The sequence below is a fragment of the Archocentrus centrarchus genome, chromosome 16, assembly GCF_007364275.1.
Source record: "Archocentrus centrarchus isolate MPI-CPG fArcCen1 chromosome 16, fArcCen1, whole genome shotgun sequence".
Lineage (NCBI taxonomy): Eukaryota > Metazoa > Chordata > Actinopteri > Cichliformes > Cichlidae > Archocentrus > Archocentrus centrarchus.
Window position 1 is genome coordinate 1,532,261 of NC_044361.1, and position 22,811 is coordinate 1,555,071.

The 22,811-nt window shown below is 41.7% G+C and overlaps 1 protein-coding gene across 2 annotated transcripts in view; it reads left to right on the forward strand.

The window, feature by feature from the left end:
- Positions 1-19,795: 19,795 nt before the first annotated feature.
- ntrk1 (neurotrophic tyrosine kinase, receptor, type 1) overlaps positions 19,796-22,811 on the forward strand; it is a 43,336-nt gene continuing 40,320 nt past the window's right edge. For both annotated transcript variants that reach the window (XM_030749964.1, XM_030749965.1), the window contains exon 1: positions 19,796-20,023. In XM_030749964.1, the coding sequence (XP_030605824.1) occupies positions 19,833-20,023 (191 nt within the window). In that variant the 5' untranslated portion in view covers positions 19,796-19,832. The remainder of the gene's footprint in view (positions 20,024-22,811) is intronic.

Genomic DNA, 22,811 nt, shown 5'->3' on the forward strand with positions numbered 1-22,811 from the left:
ACTATTTTAGAATAATAGTGTGATGAGAGTTATCATCATCATCATTATTCAGGATTTCTTTTTTACCAGGTTGTGAGTTTCTTCTGTTTTCATTCTATTAAGACAAAACAGCAGGAAGAAATTTAGTATTTCTGTTATTGATTAAAACACCAATCAGTATCTTTTTTGCTTTTTTTTTTCTACAAGATCAGACTCGAGCCACTAAAGCTCAGTTTATGTATTTTGGAAATAATTAAGGTTCATAACCAACCCCCATGTCCTGAAAAATCCTTTTATATACTCCATCAGCAGCAGATACATGTAGAACATGATGGAGTAATGTCAGTGTGTGCGTGAAGTGTAATGCTGCTGTTGTGTGTGTTCTATAATTAGTGCCTGGTTGAACTATTTCCAACTTTTCATCAGCTAGAACTTTTTTCCTGTAGGAACTTTTTTCGGGGAGCTGAAATATTTCTTGTGACCTTTTGTTTGTCTGCGTTTCCACCGGTCCTCGAGTCCTGGTGTCGTGGCCGTTGGCCCCGTCTGCTTTGTTTCTTTGAGTTGTGTTTGTAGTAATGTTTTAGGATTTTAGTTTGCCTTTATTTTCGGTGTTAGATCCTGCTCCCTGTGTTGTCCTTCCCGTGTCTCTGTGTTCAGGTGTCTGGTTGTCTTTGTCTCTTGTGTATCCTATTCCTTGTGTTCTGTTAAGTCTACATGTGCATTGTGGTTGGTCACTTCCTGTTTTATTTTGACAGTCCTGCATTCCCTGTGCTTTGTTTAATTTTGCTTCCTTTGTGTTATTAGTTTCATTGATTTCACCTGTTGTTCCCTGTGGTTTCCACTTGCCCTGATTACCTAGTGTGTGTGTGTGTGTGTGTGTGTGTGTGTGTGTGTGTGTTTAAGGTCTCAGGATTGTTTAGTTCTTCGTCGTGTCATCGTCCACTGTAGGGTTGTAGGGTCATTTTGAATATTTAACAGAACCTGCTGACTGGAAGCACCACAAGCCTTTGACCCAGATGTTTACCCAGAACTATTCGACCCTTCTTGAAGCTCTCAGTTTTTCTTGCATTCAATACTCTGACTGCATGAACTAGCTGTTCACCTACTAACATATTTCAGAACTTGACATGCACTGTTGTTTTGAGAAATCTCAATCTTCCAATAAAATCCTTTTCTTCGATATTTCAGCTGGGCTCAAACACTGCATACATGAGAGAAATTCACTGACAGGTTATGAGAGTAGAAATGTGCTGTACATGTGACAGCCGTGAGAGAGTGACACTCGAGGATGAAGGCAGGCTCTAGTTGTTGGCCTCGGTCCAAACCGCTCTAAAGCACCTTGCACCACTTTGCTGATTGATGCTCACACGGTTTGGACGTGAGCCCAAAATCCACAGAATCATCTGTAGCACTACTGTATGTACTTTTACTGCATATGTGTTTGTCCCCAATCCCATATACACCCATATTACATGGCTGATGTGCAGCTTTGACATAGAAACTATTCAAAATCAATTGACTGTAAGTACTGCCAGACCTCTGATGGACCACTTCTCACAGGCCAGGAACCAATTCCCATCCATCCTGGCAAAATGGCAGCTTTATAGCCTCTTTCCAGGACCATCTTCAGTTGGCCAATGGGATGGGGCAAGTCTCTCCCTGAACAGGGGGCAAACAGAGGGATGCATCTGGTTGAGAAAAGAGGATGTTGCCCAAGGGTTGTTGGTTGCATTCTTGGCCTGGACAATGAAATCATTATTGAATCATTTATGCTGCTCACGGTCTGTCATACTTCTTCTTTCCTAGTATGGTTCCTGCTCATTGTTTGATGATGGGGACTCTGAAACCTCTGTCGAGCTGTCTTTGAATTTTATTAAAATGATTATTGTTGAAGTCTGTTGTTCTTTCAGTTTATTTTCCTCCTCCCATTTTTTTTCTTTTAAACATAAAGCCAGCTGGATATTTTCAGTCATTTTGATGGTACTGGTGTACTGGATGGATCACTGTAAACCTTTATACAGACTCTCGATTCCCAGTTCATCAATTCTATTAAAATCTGGCAGCAGGTAACAATGAACATCTTGATTGATTGAAAGGGTAACTTCTTTTCAATCAGTTGCTTGTGGAAAGTAATTAAGTAATTAATTTGTCTGCAGTGCACTTATTTCAGTTTTCCTGCCAGCCGTGGTAAATTAAGTGAATTTTAAATAAGCATAAAACTAGTATATGTTGCATCTTAATTTATTTTGATCTATTTATTTTACACTGAAGTGGTAATAGATTCACAGATGATGAATCATATCAACCAATGCTCCAAGCACAAGAAATATTAACAATAATGACAGGCCTGATTTCCTGAGTGGTAAATACCAGACTATGAGGCTTCACATCCAGCCTGCCCTGTGTGGAGCTGCTGCTGGTTGCATTTGCTATTTGAAAGTTATTAGATCAAATATTTTGAAATATGCCAATTGTGATATTTAGCACAAAATAAAGCCACAGTGACGATGTCTTTGATATGGTGTGGCAGTTTGAGATAAACTCTAAATTACAGTATTGTAAACATAAATATAGAATAAGTTAGGACTAGCAGTCTCGGTAAGGTTGGGCACACTCAAAGGGGTGAAAACACTTTTTCCACCAAAACGTTACTGATTTTCTTTTCTCAGTAAAAGTAAGTAAATTATTGAACCTGTGAGAAGTTGGTGGGATCAGAGCGCACGAAAGAACAATGAGCTAATCAAGGCTGAGGCCCCGTTTACACGAACGTTTTCAGTGGAAACGGTTTTGTTTTGCAGTTTTCGTTTCCAAAAAGTACCGCGGTCAGATGGAAATGTTTCAGAAACGATCTCCGTTTACACGGAGACGGAGGGCGGAGCATTTCAGAAAACACCACCCTGGAGCCCGTTTTCGAAAAGTATCCTTTTCACGTCGTTCTCGTGTAAACGGGGCCTGAGACAACAGTCCTAAACCTTGGTGCTACCATAGGATCACATCAGTTTTTCTGCACATAGTCCCGACTACTCTGGATTTTCATTGGGAAGTTTTGTGCATACCTTCCACAGCAAAGAGCTCTGACTCTTCATCCAGTGCTTTCATTAGGCAGACACGACAGGAACAAAAAACCTCCGATACTCATCCCCATCAGTCTCAGCTAGATTTGTATTTGTTACTAATTAGCAATGAATGCTAACAATGCTAACACGTGAAATTAAGGTAGTAAAAACGGTGACTGTTATAATTACTGAACGTTAGCATTTTACTATTAGACAGACAGCCGCCTCTTTGGTTGGTGCATTTTCAGTCCTAATGCTTTCAGTATATGCTTACCTAACTGTTGGATTTGTGATTATGCAGGTACCAAGGTTTCTCTGCTGTGTACTGGAGCAGATGTGTTGATGTGCGAGTTGAGGTAGAATTCAGAATTTGTCGATGCTCATTTTTAAAAGTCTTTGATGGGACTTTAATCTGTCATTCAGATGCTTCAGAGATATTAAACTGCAGGTCAAATATGCTGACACAGACTCAGCCACAGAAGATGCACACGTGCAGACACAGAGGCATTTTCTCTACACACACACACACACACAGTGGACGGTGGTCCTTTGTGTTTCACTCTGCAGGGTGCTGTGTGACTTGGAAAGAGCTGCTCTGACTCCTCCTGGTGCTGTAACAGTTAATCTGCCATTCTGCTCACAGAGTCGCCGCCAGTCCAGCAAAATGACACTCGGTGGTCTCCCAGCGGCTTCGTGTTCTCACAAAAGTCCAGCCAACAAATGAATGAAATGCAGAGAATCTGCTGAGATGCGTTTGTTCCTTTAATGCAGTACAAATTAACAAACTGTGTGCTGCTTTGTGCAGACTTAATTTCGTCTGGCACTTTATAAAGTTGTGATATTTTTTACAAATGGCACAAAAACAAACTGAATGTTCAGTTGTCAGTCTTAAATGGATAACCGTAATAAGCCAGGAAAAAATAAGAAAAACTTTTTTTTTCCTTTTTTTTTTTTTTTTGTGGTTAACTGGTTCAACTTGTATTTGCTTATTAGCCAAGAAGCAAAAACTTAGATGCCAAAATCAAAGATGATGCAGTGTCCAACCATTGTGCAAACTGGAGAAACTCAACTTTATTCATAAAGCACTTTAAAATCATTGCCATTGGCCAAAGTGCTGTACACAAGTAAAACATATAAATGCAAAGCAAAGATGACGGTCTTTAATAAACTAAAAATGAAGTTCAGTGTAAAAGCCGTGTGCAGTCATTTAAGAGCAGTGTGGGTGTGAGTTGCCTGACCTTCATCATCTGAGACCAACAGCCCAGTTGAACCACATGCATGCTGAAGAGAGATCCACCAATCAGTTTAAAGTGTGATCTGCCAATCAGAATGCTCCTCTACATTTAAATCCACCAACTGAAAACAACTGCCCAAAGCTGCATAACTGCTGAAATGCACTTTGTGGCAAATCTGTTAAATTTGCCTCGGTGCACCTGTCGAACAACTGCTTCTAAATCAAAAAATGTAGCTCCTATCAAAATACTTTTTGAACAGTGAGTGTCAGAAGGACCTGTCCTACACAACAGTGTGTTTTGTATATTCCTGAGGTCAAAAATGTGGTCATGGGAGCAGTTTAAAAAGGGGGCTCTTTTCTGATGTTGAGAAAATCTCCTCTCTAAAATTACAATTGATCTCTGTGGATGAGTGCAAGGTACTCCCTCTACTTGGATGCACACAGTTCAAAAAGTTTACATCTGTCAGGGTTGAGACACAATTTTTGAAAGAAGAGGAACGGCTCTATGATTTAAGGGTAAAATGATGGCTGTAGAGTGACCACTGGACACAGCTGCAGTTTAAAGAGAACATTTTCAGATGAATTAATTGATTTCTCCCCCTCTGTCAGTTGGAGCTCTCACTCTAACCGCCAACATCCATCCAATACACACTCATTATAAAGGGGTGGAAAAAAGCATGAAACTTAAACTTGAACTGAAGAAAAACCATGAAAGATATTGAAAAGATAAATAGAAACTGAATAGTTCAATGTCTTGGCATCGTTTTAAAGTTTGAATGGTGTCTGTAACTGAAAGTATGTGGATGTAGTTTGAGTTGAACACTCTCCATTCAAATAAATGGAAACATTTTTGTAAAAAAAGTTAAGTAATTAAAAAAAATATATAATAGTTAAAAATGAGAAGCCATCTCCAAAAGAAGAGGAATCAAATGGTGGTTGAATGGTTTGTCTAAGTTGAACGCTGTTGAAGTAGTTAGCCAGCAAAAAACTTACAGAATAGATAATAAGAAGAAAGAAATGGAGAGCAATACTGTGAATGCTGTTAAACATTCACAGTACTTATATTTGTTGTATGAAGGAATCAATTATGTTTGGGGCTTCCTCTCTTTATTGAATAGTGCATTGAAGAGGAGACAGTGGGGAAAGACAAGAGTCGAACCGAAGACTCGAACCCGGGAAAAGCGTTTACCTTTCTGGTATATGGGCACCTGCTCAACCTGTCAGCTAAACCTGCACCTGTACAGAGGGATTCATTCATCAGGAAGAAACCATCAGACTCAGTGATTAGAAGAGTAAAAGCATGTTTTTGTGTTGGTGAAATCATTCCTGTGTAAATACTGAAACAGTTAAAGAAGAAACTAACAGTGGAATTAATCATACATTAAAAATAACTGCTCGATGAAGCTAATCAAAGATTATCAGGAACAGTGAATGAATGAAAAAAAAAATTCAATATGATGGTTCAAGAATGTAGAGCTGCTGTCTTTCACCTCAGTTGGCTGTTTTCGTCCATCAGGTGGGTCTGCTATGCTGGCTGTTAGTCTGAACTTGTATTTTATTTTCCACTAATAACTGCCTGCATCACAAAATGAGAGGTTTGTGATTATAACGTCCCCGCTATGTATTTTTCTGCATTATTGACTTTTCCAGGAGCTGCAGAAGCTCATTCCATGAACGTCTTTGGACATAAATGTAGCCCATGTACTCTGAGTCAGAGTATGCTTCCAGGGTTAGTGCGATGAAAAATTCTAGTTGTTCTGGGAAGTGTGTGTATGTGTGATTGTGTGTTTGTATTGAGAGGACAGTTATAAAAATAATTGACCAGATGAATCATTCTGACATCACTCGTGTGTGTGTGTGTGTGTGTGTGTGTGTGTGTGTGTGTGTGTGTGTGTGTGTGTGTGTTGTCTGCTTCTCACTCAGTGACAAACTGTAAATGATAAAAAAACATAAATATAGATACTAATATATGTAAGACAGAAACATATAAACAGTTTTTATTGTGTATTCTGTCATTTCTTTGGAGTAATAGTGATTTGTCGCTGGTGCCTCAGGGCGAACTGTCGTGAATGAGATGAATAGACGGGTTATGGCCATGTATTGTGTATAAAGTGGTACTTTACTCTCATTTTTCAATTAGGATAATGGAGAGCAGCTCTTTATAAACATGGATATGAGCTGCGTCGAGGGAGAGAAGGACAGAGCAGGAGAGCAATGATTAAAAAAAAAAAAAATTTACAAACTGTTATCTTTATATTATTTTTAATCATTGAATTTAACTTGTCCTTCGCATCTTGTAGAGTGTATGAATGTATTTTTAAATTAATCTGCTTGGATGGTTAATGTTATAGAAACTGTGCCTTGACATTTAGAGCCAGACTGATCCATAAGTTAGCTGATGTATTTATTGATATTGGCATGTTGTTGAAGTTATACCCTTTAGTTTTTGGGGGTTTTTTTGGTGTGGGTTTTAGGTTCGATGCCTGAAAGTAAATTTGGAGTTTAGTTCTACAACATAAAATATGTAAGTAAATACTTCAACCAAGAACTGTGAAGCTGTAAAGTGGCTGACTAACAGTTTGCTGTGATGATGGAGACTTTCGCCATCATCATGGCAAACTTTGTGGTGGTGACACTCAAGCAGGGTTCTAGCCAGAAAAAAGATTTCACCCAGGCGTGCATGCATTAGGGCTAATTAGCATTAGCTTGCTAATGCTAAATGTCGTGCTAGCTTGCTAATTCAGTGAATAGTTGGATAATATTATGTATGTAATATTCTGTGATAATGGTTGGTTGGGATTTTATGTTTAATAGGAAGCCCAAAATTGTCCTTTGAGCTCCCTTTTTCCTCTACCGGGACCTGCTTATCCTTCAAAGTTAGCTGGGATAGGCTCCGCCCCCTCAACACCCTGAACTGGATTAATGGTAAAGAAAAAGAATAGATGGTCAGTGATTTTACCCCATAAAATCAGTATTGATGAAGGCCAAAGAAATCCCACATCATTTGGTCTCTTCTTACTTTGAACTGTAATATCTTTAAAATAAAGGTAAATATTAAATGTTATAATCAGAACGAAGCTCAACATTTGTACTCTTAAATGAAAGCTTCCAATCTGGATTTAATATAAAAAAGCATGTTTAAAAACGTGTCATAAAGGTTTTAATGGTAAAAATGGTTTAAAAAAAAATACTTAGACCTATCTAAACCTGGGTTTAAATAGTTGCTTTTTTTAAACATAGTTGAGGAAAACCTTTAATATCAGCATTATACAGAGAGAGAGCACGGCATGCAGCTTATGGACGCAATGTTACAGGTTGTAAACTCATTGATTTCCCTTTTACTAATTCATCTGTTTAGTTGGTGCGTCCTGTTTTGAGAACTACGGTGAGAACGAGTAACAGCACGGTGTCAGACTGCACTGAGTGAAGACAGGAGGGCTCACTGGGACACTGCTCGGGAGTTACGACTGAGATCAACAGCTGGTAGCACCGGTTCTCCAGCCAGGGGAACAAATAGAACAGAATAGAATAGACTTTTATTGTCATTCAACTACACAGCACAGTGATTGAATTCTTGTTACGTTAGCTCTGGATTGTGTCTTCTCTGATACAGTAATACCTAAACGATCCAGTGCTGAGCCTCCAGATGTGCTGGAGACCTCTTTCTGTTAGTCCACCCCGCTGTCACCAAGTACTTGTGAATTGGTACTATATGAAGAACAAATTAACGTGAAGAGGAGCAGCAGTAGATAGTTGGCAAAATAATGGAGAGAAAGAAAAGAGATGCTGTTGTTCATGACCTCCTGAGCTAAGGTCTGCTGTCTGCCCCCCCAACTCCCACCACAGCTCCTCAGATTTCTGCTCATCTGCATGAGCCTCTCAGAGGCCTCTGGTGTCCACAGCCCGGGTACTAATGAGGGGCTGAGACAGGCTTATCTGGTTACACACCCACAGACACCCACACACTCACTCGTAAATCTTCCATAGCCTACTCCAGCCCATTGATTCTGGGCATACCCTGTGATCTACACACACACACGCACACACACACAGTTCTGGGCATTACTGGTTGGGTGTGGATGATCCAGCCACAGATGAAAATAAGAGGAAAATAAGAGGGTTGGGTGACATTAAAAAAAAAAAAGACGAGAAGAAAAGTGAGGTGAAGAATTTGAGACGGCTTCATCCAACACTGTTGTTTTGCTTGGTGGTGTATTGATCAGGGAGGGGAGGACTGGAGAGGCTGGGACTGTGATGTCCAGATCTGTAGATAAAGCCTCTATAGCATAGCATGCTGGCTTACACAGTGTCCCCTCTTTGTATCTTGTTCCATCAGCTTGTACTGATCTGATAAGACACAGTGGACATGTGCTCCCTGGTATACATTGTTTATGGACCAGGGATAGAGATCTGATTATGGTTTTCTGAGGCAAACAATCATGCTCAGGTCGCTGCTTTGAAACATAACAGTCCTGAACAGCAGGACATGTTGTTACCGTGTTGGTACTAATTTTATATGATTTGTTTTGGAAAGACGATATAAAGTTAAAAGACCCTGTTTTTGTTTTTAATTATCCTGTTTTCATTATTAATTATGTCTGTTAATTATTCTACATGTTTGTTTTTTCTAGTACCTGATCCAAATCAGTTGGTCATTTTAACATGAAAACGTAACCTGGCGTGGTGGTTAGCACTGTCGCCTCACAGCAGGAGCGTCCTGTGTTTAAATCTGGCCGGGGCCTTTCAGTGTTCTCCCCGTGTCTGCGTGGGTTCTCTCTGGGTACTCTGGTTTCCTCCCACAGTCCAAACATGTAGTTACTGGGGTTAGGTTAACTGGTGTTTCTTAATTACCCACAGGTGTGAATGTGAGTGCAAACGGTTGTCTGTCTCTCTGTGTTGGCCTTTCGACAGGCTGGCGACCTGTACAGGGTGTACCAGGCCTCTCTTCCTGTGGCAGCTGGGATAGCCCACCCCCCCCGACCCTGATTTGGATAAATGGAAGAAAATGGAGGGATGTTGAAGCAACTCCTAAAGGTTAACCGCAGCTCATTGAGCTGTCGAAAGGATATTTTTTTAGTTACAGTAAGGATGTGTGTGCGTTCTTAAGGACTTCTAATGAGTTGATGAATTTCCTTCCTGAAACATTTTGTCAGTTTTTATTTGACTGCTTGGAAACTACTTGATTAGTGTCGCTTTTCTTCTCTGCTGCATCACTTTGTGTCGCGGTCTCTGTTTTTGGTTCCTGGGTCTTGAGTTGCTCTGAAGTCGCTGGATTCTTGTTTACTGTCAGTTTGTGTTTCACTGGTGTTTTAGTGTTTGAGGTTCATGAAGTTCCTGGATTTGATTTCATTTTAGTATCCTGAGCATGAGGTTTTTCTGTATTTCAGTTGTAGTTACAGTTTAGTGTTTGTGGAGTTTGGATGATTGTGTTGATTGTTTAATGCTGGAGTCCTAATTTTGAATCCTTGATCTTTATTTTTTTAAAGTTTTTGTTTTTTAATCTTCTTATCCTCATTTATGTCTTCAGGTTTAATGTGAGTTAAAGTTTTTAAAGTTTTTAAGCAGTTTTTTTCCTTTTTTAGAAGACATAAAGAATAGATGGCTCTTCCCAGTGGCGTATCTAGGATTTTTCTGAGTAAGGGGCCATCAAGGGGTCACAGTATTCATAGAGGGGCCAAGTATTTGTGTTAGATGTGGTGATATATGGACCAATAAAAATTAAAGCCATTACATTAAAGTTATGGTAAATCTTATCACCATGAGGTATAAGAATTCAGTGAACTTATGTGCCATTTCACTAAATAACAATATCAGACATTTCATAGATTACAGCATTAACTGTTGTTGCGCTCCCTAAATGATTTCTGACCTGATGAAAAGGGACTGGAGGTGTCCTGCTCCTGACCAGCCTCTGGTCTATTGTGTCCTGCTGCTCTCTGTCTCCTCTCACCCTGCTCATCTTCAGCTGCAGACTCACTCTTTTGCTCAAAAACTGCTGAATTCCCGCCTGAAACTGACCATTTCTTTTCATATTCTTCTCTATCACTGCCAAACATTATAGTTAATGTTAACACACAAATGCAAATTACAAAGAAGTACATGAATTAGTGAAATGCTAACATTCATGTCCAAACACAAGTAGGGCCTCAGTTAACATTACTCTTAACTAACTTTGCTTCTTAATTTGATGTTTGTCAGACTTACGCTGTGACAGCTGAGAATAAAAAGGGATTTATGACTTATCATTACCAACAAACTCCTCAAAATGTAGACTGGCATCGGTTGTCAGTTAAAAAACTTCCTCCGTGAGATCGTTCAAATCTTCTTCTTCTGTAAGCTTTATTCATGCTGGACATTCCTATTTGGCTCATTAGCACTACTGGTGTTTCGGCATGGAATTGCATCCACCTATAATTTGGTCCTCACTCTCGGACAAAGGACGGATGAGTGACAGGACAGGGGCACTTCAGGGGGGCCAATCAGATTTCAGATGGGGCCAATGCCCCTGTGGCCCCGCCCCTAGAACCGCCAATGGCTCTTCCTGTTGTCATTTTGTAGTCTCAGGTATGAAACTGTGCCACAGCCATCTTCAAAAGCATCAGAGAACTTATGTAATCATGCACTTATGAGCTGTCCAGAGTCTTTGGGTTTAATACATCTTGCCATGCTAAATGCACTGAGCTTCTTTAAGTCTTCTAGCCACCTAGCCCACTGGAGCTGGGAGACTTGGGGAATATCATCATCCCAGCTATAATTAAGCCTATACAGGTTTTGCAGCATCAACCTGGCTGCAGTCCCAGGGTTCTCTCAACAGGGAGATGGTCTCTGTCAAGATCCAGCTCTTTCACTTCTTTGGCTCTTTAATCCACGTCAGTGGATTCCAGCTCTGGGCTGCTGTTGCTAATCCATTTCTGCAGCTGAAACCCTCCTAATTGGCATACAGCTATCAAATCTGTCTCCACTGCAATGGCCTCTGCCTCTGAAGGGATGAACTTTAAGCAATCATCCACATAAAAATTGTGTCTGATGTATCAATCACGCGTGCTGGGAATTCAGTTCTGTTATCATCAGCAGTCCTTTGTGGGGCAAAGCCAGCACAGCTGGGCGATGATATTGCACCAAACAAATGGACAGTTATCTCATACTCAGTAAGATATTGTGTAAAGTCACCATTTGGCCACAACAGGAAACAACGAGTCTACATCCGGGTTTGATACCTTGACTTGGTGATCCATTGATCGGTCATCACTGCTATAAGGTCCTGCTGAAACCCTGCAAGAACTCCAAGCAAGGAATTTGTCAAGTCAGGTCAGAACAGCTGACTGTTAATGCAGACCCCTTTACAATTTGCTCTACAGTCAAAGACCACTCTCAAGGTTTGCTTTGGATGATGCACACCATGGTGTGGGATGTACCACACCTTTCCTTTTTCTCCTTACAGCTGGTGTTCTGGCCCTCTGTCTGCATAACCTTTATTTATCACATCATTGACAAAACTCGTGCAGTCCTCTGTAAATGATTGTTGGGCATGATAACACAGTGATGTCCATTGAAGAGTTCAATTATTCATGATTTTCATAAATGTAAGATCTTCTCAGGCCATTTCAGGCTTTTCCTCTGTTGACTTCTTACGGTTGTATTACTTCAGCAGCAGTTCCTCTATGTGAGCAGTGGATATGTGGTTAGCTGTAATGGTGGGGCAGCTGCCTCCTCTTCCAGCTCAGTAGGGCTTTAAGAGCATACGGCTGTTCACCCTTTTATGTACCATCACCTTTGAAACATTAGTTCCAATTAGCAGCTTTACCTCAGGTCAATGACAGGAATGTCCCCAGAGTTTAAGTGTGGCCAAGAAGTCAACTCGTCCCGTCGTGGGATGTTCTCATGAGTCACAGGCATCAATCACTGTGTGTACATTCACAGTAAGTATCAGTGTTAAACGGAGCTTCTTCCTGTCCAGAAATGATGTGACTATTTGCAGACTTTTCTTGGTTTGTTGTTCTTATCAGGATTTTGGCATATATTCCCTTTATCTTTAGCTCCCTCATGAGCCACTGAGTGCAAAATGTGGCTGTGCTACCAGGATCTATAATGTGCAGGTCTTTAAAATCTTGCTGTCCTTTTTTTAAGCCTTGATCTGTACAGGTGCAGCTGACCAAATGCAGCCTTGTGCTAAAGCCCCTTTATGGCCACATGTAGAAGAAACAGCATGCGTCCAATTTCCTTTCCTTCTCTTAAAATGGATGTGGAGGATGTTTCAAGTTACACAACTCACACTATAGATGACTGACAGTCTTTCCTTATATGGCCTAGAGACAAACATCCAAAACAAATGCCTTTCTCTTTGAAAAAGTCAAGTTTATCTCTGTGCAGCTTCCTTTTCATTTTGAGGCAGGCCTCCAGTCAATGATCCTCTTCACACAGTAAAAATAGACACTACACTGCCAAAAGTATTCGCTCGTCTGCCTTCACACACACATATGAACTTGAGTAACCTCACATTTTTAATCCATAGGGTTTAATATGAGTGATTCATCCCTCCAGAGAACACGTCTCCACTGCTCTAGAGTCCAGTGGCAGCGTGCTTTACACCGCTGCATCCGACGCTTTGCATTGAGCTTGGTGATGTAGAGTAGAATAGAATAGAATAGAATAGATTGCCTTTATTGTCATTATACAGAATGTACAAAGGCGTGGATGCAGCTGTTCGACCGTGAAGCTCTCTACACACGGTATATGGTAAGTTCATATCATTTCTGACAGATAAACAATGTGCTCCAGAACACACACAGAAACGAGGCAAAAGCCTGAAAGACTTCAATATCTTTCTAAACTTTAACAAACTAAACCAAGTGCCTTTATTCGTTTTTTCATTGAAGCAGAGGAGTTTCAATGAAAATCTGAGCGCCCAGCACGCTCAATAAAAATGTTTTGGAAGAAAAAGGAACATCTTCAAAATGAAGTGCTGAGTAGTACGGCTGCAGGCCACTTTAATACAACCAAACTTAAAAAAAGAAACAAAAAGAAAAATCTTCAATACCGTCTGAAGCAGGGTCACTAGTTTGGAATTATATTATAATTTTTTTAGAAATGGCAAATTTAACCTCCTCTTTAACTGGCCAAGGCTTCCACATGGCCTGAGGGTGAAGAGGGGCCATGCTTTCAAACTTAATAAATAAGAAGAGGGTTATAGTAGAGAGGTGATTTCATTTTCACCACCACCACAAAAAAAAAGCTGGGGGACTCGAGTGAGACATAAAGTAATCAAATCACTAGAATGTGTCAGTTTCTACAAAGACTGGATCCTTGACATGGTCAGGGTTTTTATTCCCTGAAAAATTTCACTTCAGAGCCCCACCGAGCATTTTACAACCTTTTTCACAGACTGCCAGTACACCTCATGATGAGTCAAATGTAATAGAATACATTTAAACTCTGCTACAACCATAGACTGTATATAGGGCTTCAGTCACATCAGCAATACCAGCTCAGAAATATCCTCAGTTGTTCCTCACAGAGATTTTGATCACATCAGTCGGTGAGGTTGACCTGGCTGTAACGGAAACAGACAACAGTTCATCTGATAATGATCATGTTGGTCCCCAAATCTTCTGGATTTGGGGACCAACATGGACTTTTACAGTAGGTGATTGTCTTGTTTAAGAGGATTATTTATTTCCAGCACACGATCCATGGGATCACTCCTGCATACACGAGTCACTGCAGAGCGAGTGAGCACGCTACATTCAAACATGGCTGCTTCGAGCATTTACCAAAGCCTTTCCTTATACTTGATCCAAAAGAGCTTTTACTCGTTCTCTCAGTACACTCTCTTTCCCTCCAGCGCTGGACTAAAGTATGAAACTGATTATTGTTTAAGGCAGAGTCGCTGCCTCTCTTAGACGCTTCCTGTCCACATGTGTTTGACCCTCCACGTGTGGCCTCTTTGCTCCGATGTGCTGGATATAAATTACATTTTTGCTGCACAGAAATTGTGTTTTGATGGTCTGCATTATTGATATATTTTTAATTATTTTAGGATTTGGCAAAGTTCCTCTAAATTCCCTGGACTTTTGGGATGCAACCCCAACATTATACTGTATATGTACTGTACATGCATCAGCATCAGCCAAATCAGTGTCTGTCCAGTGCTCAAAATTGGTTTGCATACAGATGTCTGCATAAAAACCTGGTCTTAGCTTTATTAGGATGCACTTGGACACAGCAGTATTGAGCTGCTCTAATTAGTTTTAATATTGCAGTTTTGTGTTTCACCATGATGCACAAAGTATCTGTTGATACTGTTGCTGCTGAGAGAAATTTCTGAAGATCTCTAACAAAAGTAGGCAACTGGACTTCATAAGCTGGAGACTCACTCCAATATGTGTCCATGTGCACATGATGAACATGTTCTGCTTTTAAATGGTAAAAAACGAGTTTGTTGGTGGTGTGAATCCTTCAGTGAGCAGTTCCTCTCCCTCATGAGACAGTTTAATCTTCCTTTGTACAGTTTTTAATACCTCATGAATATGTTATTGATTTTAAATAAGTCATCGTTAAAGCATATTTTGCTGTGAGATTTTGCTGCCACTGATGGACAGCTGGTGTGTAATTTGCCACTCTGAAAATGAGACCGTGCTGACATAAAATGTCAGTTCTTGAGAGGTTTGACTCAAAAACACAAATATCAACATCACTGTGATAATAAAGATCGAGTTTATCCTCTGGGGACTGTGAAAGGCTTTACATACTGGGTGTGCCATACTGAATTTAATGTACCAGTGAAGAAATTTCTGCGTGGCCCACAGGAGTCACGCCGAGACTTTCTGTGCTGCAGTTCTCAAAGAACTTTCATACACATTTGGTGCTCCACTGGGTACTTAATGCAACATGTATGTGGGATTAAGTCAAAACAATAAAGCAGGAACCTGCCACTCATCGCAGCAGTGTAGCTCACTAATGCATTTTTAATAGTTTTTCAAAAACAATGGAGCTCCACGGTGGGACAATACGGATATTTTTTCATGGGATTTGTTGACAGTAAGAAAATATAGAATATATCTAAGCTTATCTTTAAATCTCAGTGTAGTGATTGATTTCCTGAGGCTGCTGATTGCATTATGCATATCTGTGTGCATATGAGCATAAAAGAGATAGCAACAGGATGTATGTTACAGATATGGCTGGTAACATGGTCACATCTCTAAAGCAGGGTGCACCAACGTCGGTGTCTTCCCCATGAGCGGTGTCTAACTGCTGTATTAACCTCTGACATGGGGGGGTAGGCTGGTCCAAAGTGTCACGATTTACCCCTCCTGTGACCATCAGTCAGCATAATGCATAAAACACTAATCCGATTAAATAGCCAGAGGGAAATGAGACCATTATTATCTGACAAATGTTGACTTGTTGATGATGTAATGATGTAAGTGGTTCTTATACAGCGCTTTTCTACTACAAAATGCCTCGTTCACCCAATTGTACACATTCATACTCGGAGAGCGGCTCAGGGTTCAGGATCTTGCCCAAGAATACTTTGACATGCAGACTGGAGCAGCCAGGAATTGAACCACCATCCTTCCAATTAGTAGGTGACCTGCTCTACGTCCTGAGCCACAGCCACCCCAACATCAGCTCTGTGTGAGTCTGAAAAACTGTTTTGCGGCTTGTGGGGAAATTAGACTGTCTTTAAATTAACTGTGCGGCTTGTAATGAGTACAGGTACACAAATGAGCATTATTGTTATTTTTCTTCTTTATCCGGAGTCAAGTTGAAACCGGCTACATCACTGGAGGGATCAGGGAAATGTGACGTTTTTCTCCTTTAAAATGCTGAATGAATGTCCATGACAAGTGGAGTGTTTTTGAATTATTATTCTTTATTGTAAGAATAGGTAATATTTTTCAGCTGACGGACATCTCATTGGAAAAAGCTCTTCACATTGTTCTCGTGTTCTTCTTTTGTTTTGAGCAGGCAAATTTCAAAAGATGTTTTTGTTGCAATTTTCAACTTTATGAAATGAACTAGAAACTCTGGATGAAGCTGATGGTGTGTGTGGGCAGTACATGTAAACTGCTTGATTGGTTATTGTTTTATCAGGAATTATATTGTATCCAGCGTGAACCGAGGGCCCCTAAATTCTTTGTTCCTGTACTTAGCTTTCATTCGAATGTAAGACCGGCTGCATCGCTGCGAGGAGCGCAAGTGAAACAACAAAAAATACTAGAAAAAAAAAAGTGATGTTAACAAAAGCAAAAGGTGTTTAATAAATAAAGAAGATTTAAAGTCTGCAGCCACACATCATACTGCTGCTCCTCTGAGGCACTGCTTCAGATTTGAGGTAAATTGGCACACCTTCAGTCACAGCGCTGTCATGCAGACTTTTAGAATTTAGTCAAATAATCTAAGATTGAAATTATTTATTACAAAGCAGAATATTGGAAATCATGCTGGATACCATGTGGTGCATTTATAACCATAGAAAGTTTCCAGTTTAATTTGCGAAATTTAGTTTTTGGACAGATTGGAGGAAAAAAAGTCTTCATCAGGGTCTGACAACCACACAAAATACCAACCACGGGCAGCAATCTACCAATGTCTGTGGGTTATAACGCACAAAATCATAAACACCACATGTGAAAGGTAGTGTTGGGCTCATGGGCGCCTGGCCAGAGTTTTGAGGCTGATACTAACACAGATTTTTAGGGAGTTAAAAACACTCACATCTTTACATCAGACGTCATTCTTTGGATACATACATGAAATATATTTCCCATGAATCGTGTCAGGGTTGATTCACTTTCCACTAAATGTATTCCACAAACTAGCTGAAAACATGACATGAAGACGTCTCTTATTGCTGCATCATCGTATGCTCAGCTGTGCTGCCTGAAGGCCGGGGCCGCTGGCCTCACACATTTTTAGCTCTATAACACAGCAGCCCCGTGCCGTCCGCTCCCACCCACTCAGGGACATTTGGTGGTGCTAGAATCAGCTGCAGGAGCATCACTGCAGGACTCAAACATGAACACTGGCCATAAAAACCCCACACTGTGCATGCACAACTGCAGTGACCAAACACCAAACGACTGCTTTAGTGATAGCAACACTGCTGACAACCTGAACAACAATATTAAGGTTTCCACGAGTCTTTGCATTTTCTGGCTCAAGCACCTGACCCAGTGTGACCGAGATCATCTTCTCTGGAGGGAGCTCCATTCAGTAGATACTGAGATATTCTTGGGCAAGCTCTCTGCACTACAGAGGAAATCCAGGTCATACCGGAAATGCCGGTTTTCCTACAGGCATCGTTAATACCTGTGCAAAAGTTAACGGCAGTTTATTCTGCACATATTTCAGCTATCCTAGAGCCACGCAGCTCAGGTGGTTGAAGCTAAAGATTGAATGTGTCCTTGTTGGGGTTTATTTGAGTGTACATTCTGTTCGTAACACTTCCATGCTGGAGGGGTTCAAGTTCTACACAGATAGGGGGGAGAACATGCAAACGTCACACTGAAAGGGCCCAGCCTGGATTCAGACCCAGGATGTTCCTGTTGTGAGGCAGCGGTGCTAACTACCTGTCTAACCGTGCCGCCCCCGTGCCAAACAGCTCGGGAATTATAGGAAGTCTTATTAAGAACATAGAGATGTTTTTATTAAAAAATTATCACCTGCTTACATTATATCCATCTTCAGCTGATGTGCAGACACTTTTTTGCATGAATGAAGGCCTTGTTCCCACACTTCTGCTGAGCTAAGACCAACCAAAAGGATGTGTAATTAAGCCACCAGATAATCCTGATGACAGCAGCAAAAAAATAGCGATTCAGCTTATGGCCAATCACTGCGGTCGAGACATTTTGACCTTACTCATGAGCAGAGTGACCAAGAGAAATGGGGGTGGGGCACAGTGTATGGCTCGCTGATGAAAAACGGCTGCACTCATGCAGAGATCATATGAGTGATGGAGTCTCTGCAGCAGGTTGATGTTTGCAGCTGTAGGATAAATGGTGCTGATGGTCTGTAGAGCCTGTGGTGGAATTTACCTTTCCACATGAAAAATATCACAATGGAACATTAAAGATTTTAACAGCTTTAATACAAAAATCATCAACACACGAGTCACAGAAGAATCAGGTGAAAACAGTTCAGACGTCTGACAGCTAAACGTACACACACACACACACACACACACACACACACACACACACACACCACACACACACACACACACACACACCTGACTGACCTCTGCTTTAAGCTGCTGATGGAACAAAGCAGAAATATAATAAGATTCTGAGTCTATTAAGTAGGTGAAGGTTCATCTAGGTACCTACCATCATGGCCTCACTCTGTTTTCTGACTTCTGGTTATTTGTATTTCAGCTCGGTTTTCTTGTGCGTCCATATTCAGTCCTTGTCTCCGTGTTGGTCTGTGGTGGCCCGTCTTTAGTCGGTCCCGTATATTGTTTATCTTTTGTCCCAGTCCACGTTTCTGCTGCTACCTTACAATATAAAGCTCCTTGAGGAGACTGTTTGTCGTGATTTGGCGCTATATGAATAAAATTGAATTAAACTGAATGCTTAGTCACTTCCTGTTTTACTTTGATATTTAGTTTTGCTTCCTCTGTCTTGTTAGTGTGTGATTCTGTCCTGCATTGGCGTCCTCACCTGTTATGCACAGCGCTGTCTCGTGACAGCATATGAATCAAATTGATGCTCATTTGTCGACCTTAACTGGAAGTCACCTTTTTAAACCCATAATGAGCTAATCCTGTGTGACCTCATGGGACTAACAACACTTTAAAAGTTCCAAAAACAAACTCTAAAGAGCTAAAGTCCTTTGTTTTCACTTCCTATTATTAAATTCTACTGGGAGTTGTTGGAAAAATAGCTTATAGCAAATAGAATATGCCCCTCCTGCCCATTACTCCACAGCTATTTAGTCATCACTGACCTCCTGAGTGTCAACAATCATGAACCTTTCAACAGTCAATTCTCCCAGGACACGGAGATCCAGCCCTGCAGCCTGATGCTGCTGCAGCGGTGAGAGCACTGCTGCATGCATCCAGGCACCCGAGAGCCCCGACTCCTTAGCTCTGCTGTCCCGCCAGAAGGCTTCTCACCCAGGGGGTGGGTGGTGGTGGTGGGGTGGTCTCTACCACCATATCCCCATCTCCTCTGCTCATTATCATCAACACACACCCTTCACCTCCACCCCTCCCCCTTTTCTGAGGTGTCTGGTGACTCTGGCCCACGGTCTGTTGCTCCTCCCTTCATCGTGGAGGAGAGAAAGGGAGAGGGAGAGGAAAAGAGGCGGCAGCCCACTACTACTGTGTCCCAAGGGCCCCCTTGCTTGCTTGCCTGCCTGCCCCTCCTGCTGCTCAGTACAGCTGTGGCTCAGTACCAGACCCTGAGCAGCTGGGATCTCAGCCCTTCTAGAGAGTCAAGAGTAGGATTGTGTGAAAGCTTTTCACCACTCTAGTTCAGTCTTCATTAGGTGAATCACACTGACTCCAGCTACAACTGCCAAGCCTACTGGTTCTGCTGAGGAAATCCTTCTTTGAGATGGCACCTCGGGCCCTGGTACTCCTCCTGCCCTTGGTGCTCACCCTTCTGAGCCCGGTGCCAGCGCCGACTCTGGGCGGATGCCCATCGGCTTGCCGGTGCCATTTAACCATGGTGCAGTGCCTGGAACCTAACGGCATAACCAGCATCCCACCGCTGGCTTCACAGGAGAGCGAGAATGTGACAGAGATGTGAGTATGATGTGCATCAGATGTGCTCGTGTGATTGTGGTTGATTTTCTCAGTTTGTGTTTGTGTGTTGGTGTTCAGTTTGTTTCACTGCCAGAGTTTTGGTGCTAATGGGGTCCTTTTCCAAAGCCTTCACATCTGATGTGAATTCTCAGATTAGGCTGATACTTATCACTTAATTTTGGGGGGGGGGGTGTCACTGCTCCAGGTGTCAGGGTCATTGGTAACATTGTCTGGATGCAGAAGCAGAAGTACCCATTAGACAAATTAGGTTAGTTACATTGATTGTATCTTCCAAAGTTCTTGTTTCCATGTTAATGGGATTATAAGTTTCCATCAGTTCAAATGCAGATTTGTTTTTGACTCACAGCCTTCCATAACTTCTAATCTCATGTACAGACGATGATGTCATCGTTAGCCACATTTAGGCTCTGCTCGATGTAAAATAAAGTTCCTGCTATCTGAGATGCATTAATTTAGACACTTTTGCTATTGGGAATCAATATTGGATCTGGAGCTGACAGTAAATGTCACAGAGTGATGGAAACTGATGTCTTACCCCCGGTGCATGTTCGAGCGCACCCTCAAGATCTTCAGAGGATCTCCTCCTCTCCTTTTTGGATGTCCAAAGTTTTATTGCTGAGGGTGTGATCAGGTTTGAGTCTTAAAACTTCCGATTAATACATCGCAGTCCCATAAACCCTGTGATAGTTTAGACACAGACAAAAAGAACAACACACTGTACATGTGCATTGTGTCCTTAAGATGGAGAAATCTTTCCTGGATGCATCATAGTTAAAGAATACTGGAGTCTCAGAGCTTGAGTAGAAAGTACTTTTTAATATTTGTGGCTCAGATCTAAATTCCACTCCTGAATGATTGTCAGACCTGGATGTACTGCTGAGGTTGGCCTGACCGCGTTCGTCTTCCTTCAGTGTCGTTCGGTTGGTTTGCAAAATATGAAGTAGAAGATGACTGAGCTGCTGATTTTAAATGTAATTTTTGGTTTTGGGGGGTAGTTTAGTTTGATGTAGTTCTTTCTAACCAAACATCACACTTAAAAGGAATCATCACACGGCTGATTGACAGGCAGGGCCCGGGGAACTCATGAATAGCTGCGATGAACTGAGGTTTCTCAGTCTGCGGCAGCATGTCTGCAGCTGATGACTGTTATTTAAAATTGGCTTTTTTAAAACTTTGCTCTGAAAAAGAGGCAGAAAACTGACCACCTGTGATTCAAAGAAGGCTGATGTATTATTATGCAACCCGCCATCAGCTCCAACATGGAAAACTAAATGTCACTCGTCGCACCGCCACGCTGTTCTCTCTTTGTTCCCGTCCCCGGATCTGAGCAATTAGCACTTGTTAAGGAACTAAATTTCTGAAATGCTATTTCGTTGGAGAAAGTCAATGCGCTGCCACTCTCTACCTCTATTCACCCACACTGCCCTTCTTTTTTATACCCTCTCTCACGCCAGGTATTTCCTTGTATCTGCAGCTAAACATGTTTGCTAGGGCTCGGGTTGAGGCTTGACATTCTCTCTGAAATCAATAAGTGAGCGGGCTTCTGTTTACCGTGGCGCGCTACATGCCGGCAAACAACAACACTTCACTGTATTGGCAGCGTGAGGGAATACGGCCGATATGTGGAACAAACAAGGGGCCATTAACTGTGGAACACAGGCTGAAATTCATCATAAGCTGAGGTATAAATTCAATTTTGTGAATTGCCAGTCAGTGCCCCCACCCGGGAACAATAGATGATATACAACCCACTTGGCTCAATCCAATAAGTAAGGGCGATGGGTGATCCCGGGCCCACCTGCCCTGTAATCACATTATTGCTGTGCGGGTCAATCAGACATGAATAAAAAGGTTTGTGTGCTGCGGCCGACAAACGGGGAGCTGGGACGCTGAAACAACGGCACGTGCTGAAAGTGACCGTCATTAATTAGAAATTACTACAGGTATGTTTATGGCTCAGGTCCAGCCTGTATCCACATGATCTGCTTTTCTTTTCAGTTTTCATAACCTCCAATTTTGCTGCAGAATGACTCATTTTTCAGCTCTCAATGATCAGCAGTAGTGTAAGCATAAATTGGAGAGCTGGCCTTTCTCTGTGGAGTTGTTCTCCTTGTATCTTTGTGTGTTGTCTTCAGGTGCTCCATACATGTTGCGGTAGTTATTGATTCTAAATTGACCACAGCTGTGGATTTCACAGGTAGGATGGCCTTCTCTCTGATGGTCTGATGACCTGTCAGGGGTTTGCTGTGTAAAAGCTCGATGTAGATACCGTGATGACACCCGTTGGTTTCTGAAGTGTCGGTTTGTAGCCTGGAGATGAGCGTCGCTGCTGTCGCCATCTTGGTTTGCAAAAAAAACCAGATGTGACTTTTTTCATGGCTTTATTTGACAGTTTGTAGTGAAGAGTAACAGGAAACCGGGAGGCGATAAATGGCGACCAGTTGGGATTTGAACCAGTGCAGTCCGCACTGCCACGCAGCATAAACGTGGTCACCTGCTCACGCCCTGAGCCACCCTGGCACCCCATCATCCTCCACTTTGAAACATAAAGATTTGCTAAATAGACTTTTTATCCAGTATGACTGGAAATGGGTGACTGAGCCCAGAAACACGTCAGAGAAGTGTTTAGAGGTCAGAAAGCCGTTTTTCCACAGACTTCTATAGGACTGAAGTCTTTTTGCAGCCACAGCTGGTGGCCTTCAGGTAAAATGCACCTTTAAGGCACTTTGGCTTCATTTTTCCGACACAGAAGCTACGTCCATGTTTT